Source organism: Monodon monoceros, unplaced genomic scaffold (genome assembly GCF_005190385.1).
Source record: "Monodon monoceros isolate NGI ecotype Baffin Bay Population unplaced genomic scaffold, NGI_Narwhal_1 Super_Scaffold_5, whole genome shotgun sequence".
NCBI classification, from domain to species: Eukaryota; Metazoa; Chordata; class Mammalia; order Artiodactyla; family Monodontidae; genus Monodon; species Monodon monoceros.
The window spans coordinates 106,019,094-106,031,964 of NW_021703782.1; the positions used below are offsets into that span (position 1 = coordinate 106,019,094).

General features: G+C 44.2%; 1 protein-coding gene across 1 annotated transcript in view; it reads left to right on the plus strand.

Moving 5' to 3' along the window:
* GLE1 (GLE1 RNA export mediator) overlaps window positions 1–12,871 on the plus strand; it is a 43,660-nt gene that overhangs the window by 25,339 nt on the left and 5,450 nt on the right. The window contains exons 7-13 of the mRNA XM_029203061.1: window positions 4,366–4,597; window positions 5,195–5,307; window positions 5,468–5,537; window positions 10,255–10,397; window positions 10,502–10,692; window positions 11,198–11,327; window positions 12,099–12,203. Coding sequence (XP_029058894.1) covers window positions 4,366–4,597; window positions 5,195–5,307; window positions 5,468–5,537; window positions 10,255–10,397; window positions 10,502–10,692; window positions 11,198–11,327; window positions 12,099–12,203 — 984 coding nt within the window. The remainder of the gene's footprint in view (window positions 1–4,365; window positions 4,598–5,194; window positions 5,308–5,467; window positions 5,538–10,254; window positions 10,398–10,501; window positions 10,693–11,197; window positions 11,328–12,098; window positions 12,204–12,871) is intronic.

Here is a 12,871-nt window from a genome sequence, read left to right on the forward strand (position 1 = left end):
TACTGAAGCCCACGTGCCTAGAGCCCACGCTCCACAACAAGAGAAGCCACCACAATGAGAAGCCCGCGCACTGCAAGCAAGAGTAGCCCCCACTCGCCACAACTAGAGAAAGCCCGAGAGCAGCAACAAAGACCCAACACAGACAAAAATAAATAAATAAATAAGTTTATTAAAAAAGAAAGAAAGAAAGAAATAATTCTTACTGTTAAGCCACCAACTTGATAAACAGTTGGGTTCTTTGTTTCATTTTTGCTTTTGATTTTTAAGAGTTTTTTCCAACTGGATTTAGTTTTATTTTATACTTATTGAAAACATTTACATGATTCCAGAGTCAGAACTACAAAACAAGGTATATTTGGAGAAGTCTGGCTTTCTTCTCATTTGCTTCCACCCTGTTCTTGTCCTGTCTGCCAGTGATTGTTTCTGTTAGCGTATGGGTGTTGTATCTTTTCTTTAAAAACAAAAGCAGGGGGCTTCCCTGTGGAGCAGTGGTTAAAAATCCGCCTGCCAATGCAAGGGACGTGGGTTGGAGCCCTGGTCCGGGAAGATCCCACATGCCACAGAGCAACTAAGCCCATGCGCCACAACTACTGAGCCTGCGCTCTAGAGTCCACGTGCCACAACTACTGAGACCACGTGCCACAACTAGTGAAGCCTGTGCACCTAGAGCCTGTGCTCCGCAACAAGAGAAGCCACCGCAGTGAGAAGCCCGCGCACTGCAACGAAGAGTAGCCCCCGCTCACCGCATCTAGAGAAAGCCTGCGTGCAGCAGCAAAGATCCAACACAGCCAAAAATAAATGAATAAATAAATTTATTAAAAAACAAAAACAAAACAAATACATGGAATTCCCTGGTGGTCTAGTGGTTGGGACTCCACGCTTCCATCACGGGGGGCACGGGTTCAATCCCTGGTTGGTGAACTAAGATCCCACAAGCCAAAAAAAAAAGGCATAAATATACATATATATGGGGTGGGGTGTGTGTGTGTGTGTGTGTGTGTGTATCCCTTCCCAGATAAAAGATAACTTGCTATAGACACTGTTCTGGACCCTGCTTTTTTGCACTTAATTTATCTTGGAGATCACTGCTTTGAAACATGTAGTTTTCTTCATTTCTTTATGTAACTGCATGGCACTCTGTTCTGTTGCAACCATAGTTTATGACATTTTTTTAAGGTCTTTATCTTTTTTTTTATAAATTTGTTTTTTATTTTTATTTATTCTTGGCTGTGTTGGGTCTTTGTTGCTGCATGCGGGCTTTCTCTAGTTGCAGCGAGCAGGGGCTACTCTTCGTTGCAGTGTGTGGGCTTCTAATTGTGGTGGCTTCTGTTGTTGCAGAGCATGGGCTCTAGGTGCACGGGCTTCAGTAGTTGTGGCGCACAGACTTAGTTGCTCCACAGCATGTGGGATCTTCCCAGACCAGGGCTTGAACCCGTGTCCCCTGTGTTGACAGGCGGATTCTTAACCACTGTGCCCCCAGGGAAGCCCTTATGACATTTTTTTTTTTTATTTTATTTATTTATTTATTTTTGGCTGTGTTGGGTCTTCGTTTCTGTGCGTGGGCTTTCTCTAGTTGCAGTGACCGGGGGCCCTTATGATATTTTTCTTTTTTTTTTTTTGCGGTACGCGGGCCTCTCACTGTTGTGGCCTCTCCCGTTGCGGAGCACAGGCTCCGGTCGCGCAGGCTCAGCGGCCATGGCTCACGGGCCCAGCCGCTCCACGGCATGTGGGATCTTCCCGGACCGGGGCACAAACCCGTGTCCCCTGCATTGGCAGGCGGACTCTCAACCACTGCGCCACCAGGGAAGCCCCCTTATGACATTTTTGATGTAAGAATGCTTTGGGTTTTTTCCCCTCACTTAATCCACCTGGAATTTATTTGATGGTTGGTGGGAGATAAAGACCTTTATGCTGTAAAATATTCACACTATTTTACTACCACTTTCCCTCCTGATTTGTAAATATCTCTTATCACGCTAAATAGTATCCTAGGAGCTCTTTCTCAGTTTTGTTTTTTTTTACTTTTTATTTTATATTGGAGTAGAGTTGATTAACAATGTTGTGTTAGCTTCAGGTGTACAGCAAAGTGATTCAGTTATACATATACATGTATCTATTCAGTATTTTTTTCTGTTTCCTTGATGTGTTTTTATTCTTATATCAGGATCATTATAATTTAATTGATATAGCTTTATAATACATTTTCATACCTAAAAGACAAAACTTATCATGAATATCCTGTAGAATTTTTTTGTTGCTGTTGTTTTACTATCTGGAACAAGTTGGTTTAATATAAGAATTCAGGGACTTCCCTGGTGGCACAGTGGTTAAGAATCTGCCTGCTCTGAGCCTGCGCTCTAGAGCCTGCGAGGCACAACTACTGAGCCCATGTGCCACAACTACTGAAGCCCACGCACCTAGAGCCCGTGCTCTGCAACAGGAGAAACCACCGCAATGAGAAGCCACCGCAATAAGAAACCCGCGCACCGCAACAAAGAGTAGCCCCCGCTCACTGCAACTAGAGAAAGCCTGCACTCAGCACCAAAGACCCAACTCAGCCAAAATAAATTAAAAAAATAAAATAAAATAAGAATTCAACATTGTAAATCAGCTATACTCCAATAAAATTTAATTTTTAAAAAAATAAATGAAAAATTAACAGGACTTCTCAGACAAAGGCAAATATATCACTAATATGTGAAATCTAAAAAATGATGCAAATGAAGTTATTTACAAAAGCAGAAACAGACTCACAGACTTCAAAAACAAACTTATGGTTAGCAAAGGGGAAAGGTGGGGGAAGGGCTAAATTAGGAGTTTGGGATTAACATATACACACTACTATATATAAAATAGATAACCAACAAGGACCTACTGTATAACACAGGAAACTCTACTCAATATTCTGTAGTAACCTATATGGGAAAAGAATCTGAAAAAGAATGGATATATGTATATGTATAACCGAATCACTTTGCTGTACAACTGATGCTAACACAACATTGTAATTCAATATACTCTAATATAAAATAAAAATTTTAAAAAGTGAAAAAAAGAGGACTTAATTCATGATGCATATACACCTGAAATTAATATAATATTGTATGTCAGTTATACTTCAGCCAAAAATTTTTTTTAATAAAAAATAAGAGATCTTGGTGTTTTAAGTATATTGCAAATATCGTAACATTTTATTGTTTCCACTGTTGCTTTTTTTTTTGAGGTATAATTGACAACATTATGTTAGTTTCAGGTGTACAACCGTGATTCAGTATTTATAAACACTGCAAAGTGATCACAATAAGTCCAGTTATCTTCTGTCACCATAGAAACTAGGAAACATTTTGTTTTTCTTGTGATGAGAACTTTTAAGATTTACTCTCTTAGCACCTTTCAAATATACAACACAGTAGAGGCCTTGCTGATTTAACAGGCAAAACTATGAAACATGTTGATAGGACAGAACATAGAAGATGGTGCAGAGCTTCTCAATTCATTTTAAAATCCTGAGTGAAATTCTGACAAAATAGCACACTAAAAGAAATGTGCATGTTCGTTGGACTTGTATGTGAGCCCATTTATGAGCAGATGTTCTTAATAAAAGATAAAGAACTCAAATTTGTCAGTGACTCAAAGGAATAATGCACTATAACCAAAGAGGTGTCATTCTAAGAAAATGTAAACCTGGTTCAGTTTTTATCTAGACTATTGCCACAAGCTTTTAAAAAATTATTCCGGGCTTCCCTGATGGCACAGTGGTTAAGAATCCGCCTGCCAATGTAGGAGACACAGGTTCGAGCCCTGGTCCAGGAAGATCCCACATGCCATGGAGCAACTAAGCCCACGCGCCACAACTGCTGAGCGTGTGCTCTAGAGCCCGGGAGCCACAACTACTGAGCCCACGTGCCACAACTACTGAAGCCTGCGCGCCTAGAGCCCGTGCTCCACAACAAGAGAAGCCACTGCAATGAGAAGCCCGCGCACCACAAGGAATATTAGCCCCCGCTCACTACAACTAGAGAAAGCCCGCGCGCAGCAACAAAGACCCAGCGCAGCCAAAAAATAAATAATTAAATGAAATAAAATAAAAAAAGAATTGGCTACCATCTTTAAAAAAAAAAAAAAAGTTATTCCAGCCAGGGTTGGTGAGAGCATTGAAAAATTTCTCCATCGATCCTGTGGATGTGATGGTAAATCGGCATTACCTTTAAGAGAACAGGAAAGCAGTAGGTATCAACGTGTTGAATGTGGGTACTCCACTGGCACAATTCCATTTTAGAAATTTGTGGACTTGTGTGAGGTATGATTCAGCACCTCAGGTACCTAGGAAATAACCACTAAGCTCTGCCTCTGTCGCTGTGACAGAACGGCTTTCCCACAGCAGAGGAGCAAGCTGTGGCTGAGAGAGCGCTGCAGGAAATGCGGGACCTCCTTGTGAACTTGCAGCAGGAAATCGCCAGGGCCTGTGAGGACAGGAGGAGGCAGGATGAAGAGGAGGCCCAGGTAAAGCGGCAAGAGTCACAGGTGCAGCAGGGGCCAGAGGTCCGCAAAGAGCCCCCAGCTTCCAGGCAGGGCCCAGGAGGGAAGCTGAATGAAGGTAGGTCTCGGTGTGGAAATGGTCCTTCAACTTGATGTTTAAAAGTTTCAGAATGGGAAAAGAAACAAGAACGTGTTTTGAATATTATATTTAAGCTACAGGACAATTTACCAGAACTTTTAAATAATGTAAAATTCAGTACTTTCAGTGAATTAAATTTAATTTTCGTTGATGTGAAGCCTCACGTCAGATTCCAGCATTTGCCGTGAGGACTTGAAATTCTGTATAATTCTAGTAGATGTATTATTCCAAATATTGCTGATACTGAGTATTTTAAATAAGTATGTATAGAATATATGTTTATTGAATACATAAGAGCATCGATATAGCATAGTGGTTCAGAACGCTGCCTTTGGAGCCAGATCAGTGGGAATCTAGTTTTTGTACTTCCTGGCAACGTGACTTTTGCAAGTTACCTAACCTTTCCATGACTGTTTCCTTATCTGTAACATGAAGATAATAATAGAATCTACCTCATAGGATTATTATGACAGTGAAAGCAGTTAATACATATATAAGGTGATTAGAACAGTACCTGGCTCATATTAAATGTTTAAGAAATTCTCCTATTATGAAAGCCTTTCTTTCATCCCTCAGACCTCCAGGTGAAGGTGCAAGATAGTACAATGCAGTGGTACCAGCAGCTGCAGGAGGCCTCCAGTCAGTGTGTGTTGGCCTTTGAGGGACTGAGCAACAGCAAAGACAGTCAGGTAGGAGGGGCGGGAGTTGGGAATTCTCTGGGCCACATGTTGCCACCCACAGCCTTGTGTCCCAGAGGAATGTAGCTAGCGTGTCACATTCCCTAACCCTAAGGGCGTCTACTCAGCTCTTCAGAACACTGTCTGCCTTCTCACTGCTCTGTTCTGACAGGCCAAAAAGATCAGGATGGACCTCCAGAAGGCTGCCACCATTCCAGTGAGCCAGATCTCCACCATTGCAGGTTGGTCAGAGGAATTAAGAACACGGCCCTTCACTACATTGTACAAGTATTTTTTGAGATTCCAAATCCACTTATCTGTAAGGTTCTTATAAATAGAATGTGTTTCAACAAATGTTGACCGTTGGATTAGGTATATAAGCTATATGCATATAGCTTACTCTCCTTTGTTTTCTTTCAACATGTAGAAGGAAATCATTATGTGTTTGTTGACACATTAAAAAAAATAAGCTATATATTAATAGTAAGTTATTGGGGACTTCCCTGGTGGTGCAGTGGTTAAGAATCTGCCCGCCAGGGGCTTCCCTGGTGGCGCAGTGGTTAAGAATCTGCCTGCCAATGCAGGGGACATGGGTTCGAGCCCTGGTCTGGGAAGATCCCACATGCCGCGGAGCAGCTAAGCCCGTGCGCCACAACTACTGAGCCTGCGCTCAAGAGCCCGCAAGCCACAACTACTGAGCACACGTGCCACAACTACTGAAGCCTGCGTGCCTAGAGCCCATGCTCCGCAACAAGAGAAGCCACCGCAATGAGAAGCCCTTGCACCGCAACGAAAAGTAGCCCCCGCTTGCCGCAACTAGAGAAAGCCTGCGTGCAGCAACGAAGACCCAACACAGCCAAAAATAAAAACAAACTAATTAATTAAAAAAAAAAGAATCCGCCTGCCAATGCAGGGGACACGGGTTTAATCCCTGGTCCAGGAAGATCCCACATGCTGCAGAGTAACAAAGCCTGTGCACCACAACTGCTGAGCCCGTGTGCTGCAACTACTGAAGCCCGCATGCCTAGAGCCCGTGCTCCACAAGAGAAGCCACCACAATGAGAAGCCTGTGCACTGCAACAAAGAGTAACCCCCACTCGCTGCAACTAAAGAAAGCCCGTGCGCAGCAATGAAGACCCTAGGCAGCTAAAAAGAAAAAAAAGTGAATTGTTTAGGAAGGCTCTTACCTAAAGTTAGAAGTTATTGCAGAAAGCACCCCTAAGAGAACCTAGGATGTGACTTGTATTCTTTGCTTTTTGTCCTACAACATTAGCTTTTCCAGACTCGAAGCCTGCTTGTTAACACTTGAGAATGCTTTCCTTTTCTCTCCAGAGACTGAGATTTAGAGAGGAAGAACCAGACAGGGGAAAGACCCCTTTTTCCTATTCTTTAGAAACAGAGGTTCATTTTCACAGACCTCAGATGTGGAAGCCTCCACAGTACAGACTGTGCTGCCCAGTGGCTGGGGAGCACATGCAGCGGGCAAGCTGCTCTGACTTAGCCTGGGTCCCAGTTCCCTTGAGTAACTTGTTGCCCAGAAAGCATAAGCAGTTGCAGTTCCTGCCCTTGAGAGGCTACATGACAGAACTTCCATATCACGTGGCTGCCTGGAATTCTTTCTGGAACAGGGCAAGGTCAAATAAGTAAACACGTATCACTTTCTAGAATTGAAAGTGCCATTTCCTTTGATAGCCAAGGCAACGGGGGCGAGGTTGACTGAACAGCCGTTCCACACCTTCGCTGCTCTCCTCAGGCTCATCCTCAGGTCTTTACCCCTCAGTTGACCGCAGGCAGCCCTGCCTCCTCCTTCATCAGGAAAATTTGAGACGCCAGGTGTGAGATCCTCAGATGCACCCCCTTCCACCGACACACAGCTGTATTTACCTCTTCGTCTCCTGCTTCAAAAGGTGCGCTACCCTTCCGGCCCACACTTAGCCTTCTGCCTAAGCCTTGAACGAGGCTCTCGGGAGCCTTATTCTTATCCCCTCCCATCTCCTTCAAGAGAGATCGCTCCTGTTTTCTGCAAAATTACTCCCTTTTACAGGCTCCCTTCCCTTTAAACATGCCTGTCACTCACATTCTAAAATCTGTTTCTTTTGATTCTGTGTCTTCTCAGTATTTTCTAATTTTCTTGTTGCCTTTTGGTTAATTAATTTATTTTTGGCTGCATTGGGTCTTCGTTGCTATGTGTAGGCTTTCTCTAGTTGCAGCAAGCTATTCTTGGTTGCGGTGCATGGGCTTCTCGTTGTGGTGGCTTCTCTTGTAGAGCATGGGCTCTAGGCACGCGGGCTTCAGTAGTTGTGGCTCATGGGCTCAGTAGTTGCGGTGCACAGGCTTAGTTGCTCCACAGCATGCGGGATCTTCACGGACCAGGGCTCGAACCCATGTCCCCTGCATTGGCAGGCAGATTCTCAACCACTGCACTACCAGGGAAGTCCCCATGTTGCCTTTTGGTACTGTTGATTATTCCCTCTATCACCTCTACTCCTCTGGCTTCCGCAGCATCATTAATTTCCAGCTTCTCCTCCTCCCTCTCTTTCTCCTTTGTGAGTTCCTCAGTCTCCTGCCCCCACATCAGTGGTAAGTGTGTCCTCAGGGATGTGCTTCTACCCCGAAGTTCTTCTCATTCTAAAGAACCCCCATGGTGTCAGACTTGACCTCTGCACACATGACACTCAGATCGGTCTCTGGGTCATTCCTTTCCTTTGAGCTTCAGGTTCCCTCGCTCCAGCTAGCCGAGGGGCAGCTCTGCCTAGATGCCCCTCAGCTTTGTCAGGTTTAGAATGTTCCGATGTGAACTCATCATTTTCCTCTTGCCTGCCTTTTCTCCTGTTCGCTCTAAGTAATCAATAGCACCTTATCTACTCGGTCACCTTAGTTGAAACCTGCGAGTCATCCCCCTGACTGCTTCTTCTAGTTCATTCTCTATATCTGATTAGACTCTAGTTTTGCCATTCTTCATTTTCCTGCCTATTCCATTCCATTCCATATGTCCCTTTGTCTCCATCATTATTGTAAGCACTTTAAGAGCTTACAGCCCAGTCAGACACAAACATTTTCTAGAGTTAGTGCCCAGTAAATGTTGAATGACTGAGAGAGAGGTGACCTGATTGCTGCCTCTTGAAAGGTGGGTGTCTGTGAGTAGTTAGATTCGGAGCAGAATTTAAAGAAGGATATGGTGCCGTTGTGACATATGGGATGTGGGGAGCCATATCAGGCATAGGGTTGGGACCTGATTTTCCTAACTGGAGAGCCACGGGGAGAGGGGCCGGCTGGGGATTTGGCCAATGGAGCCCTTTGAAACCGTCAGTCAAGGAATAGTAGGGTATGACTTAGCAGGAAGGTGAGCTGAGTAAATTTGTGTGGAAATGTACATATTTTAATATCTCAGTAAGGTTACAGTCTCTGTTTCTGTTTTTCTGGGATTATTAGCCTTGAGATTTCTGTGATATCTCATTATTTAATTCTTGGTTTCTTCCTGCTTCTCTTACTTCCTAAGAAATGTGCTGCCGCTCTCCACCCCCCCCCCCTTTTTTTTTTTTTTGCGGTACGCGGGCCTCTCACTGTTGTGGCCTTTCCCGTTGCGGAGCACAGGCTCCAGATGCGCAGGCTCAGCGGCCATGGCTCACGGGCCCAGCCACTCCGTGGCATGTGGGATCTTCCCGGACTGGGGCACGAACCCGTGTCCCCTGCATCGGCAGGCGGACTCTCAACCACTGCGCCACCAGGGGAGCCCTCTCCCCTTTTTTAATGGAACTGAATCAGTGGTTTGGGGAGGATATTTCTGAGATTTTTAAATATTTCTTAAAGTGATTAGGAATTTGGCAGGGTATTTCTAAACTGGAGATGCTGTATTTGTTCAAACATTGATTTTAAATAATGGAAACTAATTCAGATCTGCTTAAGCAAAAAAAGAAAGAAAGAAAAGTAAAAAGAAAGGAAAGAAAAAGTGGGTGGGGTAGGGGGGTTTGTTCTAAAGATAAAGCAGTTTCGGGACTTCCCTGGTGGTCCAGTGGGTAAGACAGTGTGCTCCCAATGCTGGGGGACTGGGTTCGATCCCTGGTTGGGGAACTAGATCCCGCATGTATGCCACAACTAAGAGTCTGAATGCTGAAACTAAGAAGTCCGCACGCCGTAACTAAAGAAAAGATCCTGTGTGCCACAAGGAAGATCCCATGTGCAGCAACTAAGGCCCGACACAGCCTAAATAGATAGATAGATAGCAGTTTCACAGAGCCTATGGCAGGAATGGAGCTGGATCTCAGGAGCCAGAAATTTTAGGACCCTTTTCTCTCTCCTCTTGGCTTCCCTCTGTCCACCTCCATTCTAATTTTGTAGACTGCTGTTCTTTGGTCCACATAGCAGGGCCAGAGCCCCACTGCTTACATGTGTACATGTCACAGGAGTGGCCACTTCAAGGAATCGACTCTGTCAGCTGGCTGATCAGCTCAGCGTGACTAGTCCTAATCTAACTAGCCAGTGTGGAAGATGGGGCACACAGGATCTGTAATACAAACGTAGCTTCTGTGTTGCTGAGGATGGAGGAAGGCAGGTCGAAGAGAAGGGGGGAATCACTGTGAGTTGGGGAAGATCCTTTAGAAGGTTTTCCCTGGAGTTGCAAATGACTTCTCTAGGGACCAGCCACACCCGTGGCATCTGTAACAACTCAACACCTATTTCTATACTACTGTTCATCTCTCGGCTGTGTCAGTTTCAGAATTAGTTGACTCTGCAAATAAGGAATTCCTTCGAAATAGTACCACGCTTTGTGTACTTTCTCATCCCCCACATCATGGATTTGATTGTCATAATTTTTCCGCATCTGTGTTTTGGCTTTAGGCTTTGACCTTCTGTAGGGCTGCACAGCTGGGTTTGTATAGAGGATTTGTTACTGCGGTGATGAAAAAAATAGATTGACTGCAGTTGTATCTTTTCCCTAACTTTGTCTTTCATACCCAGGCTCAAAGCTGAAGGAGATCTTTGACAAGATCCACAGCTTACTCTCTGGAAAACCCGTTCAGTCTGGTGGGCGCTCTGTGTCCGTCACACTTAACCCACAGGGCCTGGACTTTGTCCAGTACAAACTGGCAGAGAAATTTGTGGTGAGGAACCTTGTTGCCAAAGGTATGGGAAGAAGAGGCTGGTGCACAACCTTTAAACCTTTCTTGAGTATTAACTTAAAATCACCCCTTGTCTGTGCTCCCAGAAACAAGGGGAGGAGGAAGTGGCCTCCCATCATGAAGCAGCATTCCCCATCGCAGTCGTGGCATCCGGGATCTGGGAGCTCCACCCCAGAGTGGGGGACCTCATCCTTGCTCATCTGCACAAGAAGTGTCCTTACTCTGTTCCTTTCTATCCAGCTTTCAAAGAGGGAATGGCTTTGGAAGATTATCAGAGGTGAAGTTGTTTTTCTCCTTACTTACTGTCCCTAGAGTGATGAATGAAATAGAAATAGAACTGAGATTTGTTTCCTCTCCTCAGAACATCTCTTATGTACCTTGAACATTCTATCAGAGAATACAGTATCTTTCAAACTGTCTTTGAAAGACTTATTGTCTTGCAAACTGGATGGCTTTAGAACACTGGATTTAGAATCCAGGGGTCTTAGAATTTTATCCCTGCTTTGTCTTTTAATAGATTTGCAAAAATGGGGAAATCATTTAATCTCTTTAAACATTATTTTCATGATTTGTAAATGGGGGTAATGATATCCATTACCTCCTGGGAATTTACCTCTCAGGGTTTATATGATGCACAGATTTGATAATAGATGTGAGTAGCATGTAAAAATGTATTAATAATAATGCTAAATGTAGTAATAATATAGTTACTTTTAGCCATAAGAAGTAATTGGTCACCCTCACTTTGGCCTTGTCCCATTGAATATCTTCCTCCCGCATAGGATGCTTGGCTACAAAGTGATGGATTGCAGAGCAGAACAGCAAGACAGCTTTCTAAAACGCATGTCCGGGATGATCCGTCTCTACGCCGCCATCATCCAGCTCCGGTGGCCGTACGGAAACCGACAAGAGGTAGTAGAAGCGGCTTGGTATCGATGATGAGAGGTTGGACCAGAGTCCACGTTAGTGTATCTTACCTGCAGGAAATACTGACCTTTCAGAGAGGCAGTCCAGTCACATGATAAGTTAAAGACTATTGCTGCTTCATAGGTACTCTTCAGAGAAGTTGATGTTGATTATTAGGAAACTTTTGGATCATCAGAGTCATTTGTTCAGAGACTAATTGGTGCCTTAGAGGCCATCTAGGTCACATACCTTTACTTCACAGATGGACAGACGGAGGCTTAGCAAGCTGTAGTGATACACACTTGTCAATGACAGAGCCACGGCTGGGGGCCAGGGCTTTGACCTGCCAGCCCAGTTCTTTTTTCAAGGAATGGAGATTAGAGGGTTGGAGAAGTTGATGGACTTGGAAACCTAAAGAGAAAGGAGTATAGGTTGATTGAATCCAAGAAGTTTTTATTGTGCACCTGCTATGTCCCAGGTTCTGTGCTAAAGATACCAAGAATAATAAATAAAATGTCTATGAGAGTAACTGTGGAATCCCTGAAAGTGAAGCTGACAGCCCTGTGTTGCAGGGATGCTGTGAAGAATGTGTGGGTACCAGTGTCTGCAGTATTTAAAGACAGTTTGTTTGGCTTGTGTTGTTTCTGCCCTGTGGCAGCTGCTTAGGTTAGCTGATCTGGGGGTTCATGTCCTGTTGGTAATGGCTGGTTGATAATGGTGGAAATTTAGATCTCTGCATAAAATGAGATTAAACAGTGACCGACTCTCTCCTCCCAGATTCACCCTCATGGCTTAAATCATGGCTGGCGCTGGTTGGCACAGATCTTAAACATGGAGCCCCTGTCAGATGTGACAGCCACCCTCCTCTTTGATTTCTTGGAGGTACGTAATACAGCTATCGCACGAGAGAGAGCCAGTGGTTGAAGCAGCCTTGGGCCACTGTGTGACGTGACTGGGAAAGGAATATAGAGATAGAGACTAATGGGAATTTCCTGGCAGTCCAGTGGTTACAACTCCGTGCTTTCACTGCGAAGGCACAGGTTCAGTCCCTGGTCAGGGAACTAAGATCCCACATGCTGCATAGCCAAAAAATTTTTAAAATACATAAATATATATACAACAAAAGATGTTCTTTTTACCTTTATCACTTAGGAAATTACAAGGATTTTAGGAGCTAAAAAAAAAAAGAAATAGAGACTTAATGGTGAACAGCATTAGCGTCCAGTATCATAAATTTTTTCCTGATCCCCAAGACAAAGCTAGCTTTTGATTTTTCTTCCCAGTGTACTTTCCTTCGCTGTGTGGTTGTCTTCTCGTTCTAAAGAACAGAAAACTATACATCCCAGTACAAGTGAAAAGGAATTTGTTTTAGGGATATAGAAGTGACTCACTCCAGAATCAAGGGTAGGATGTGTGGTTGAATCTCATCAGGGCCTGGAACCAGGAACTGGAATGCCACCAGGTACCAAGGCAGCCTCCCCCTGGGACCACGTGTCTTCCATGTCTGCTCTTCCTGCAGGTTGCCTCCTTCTTGCTCTATAAACCAACTT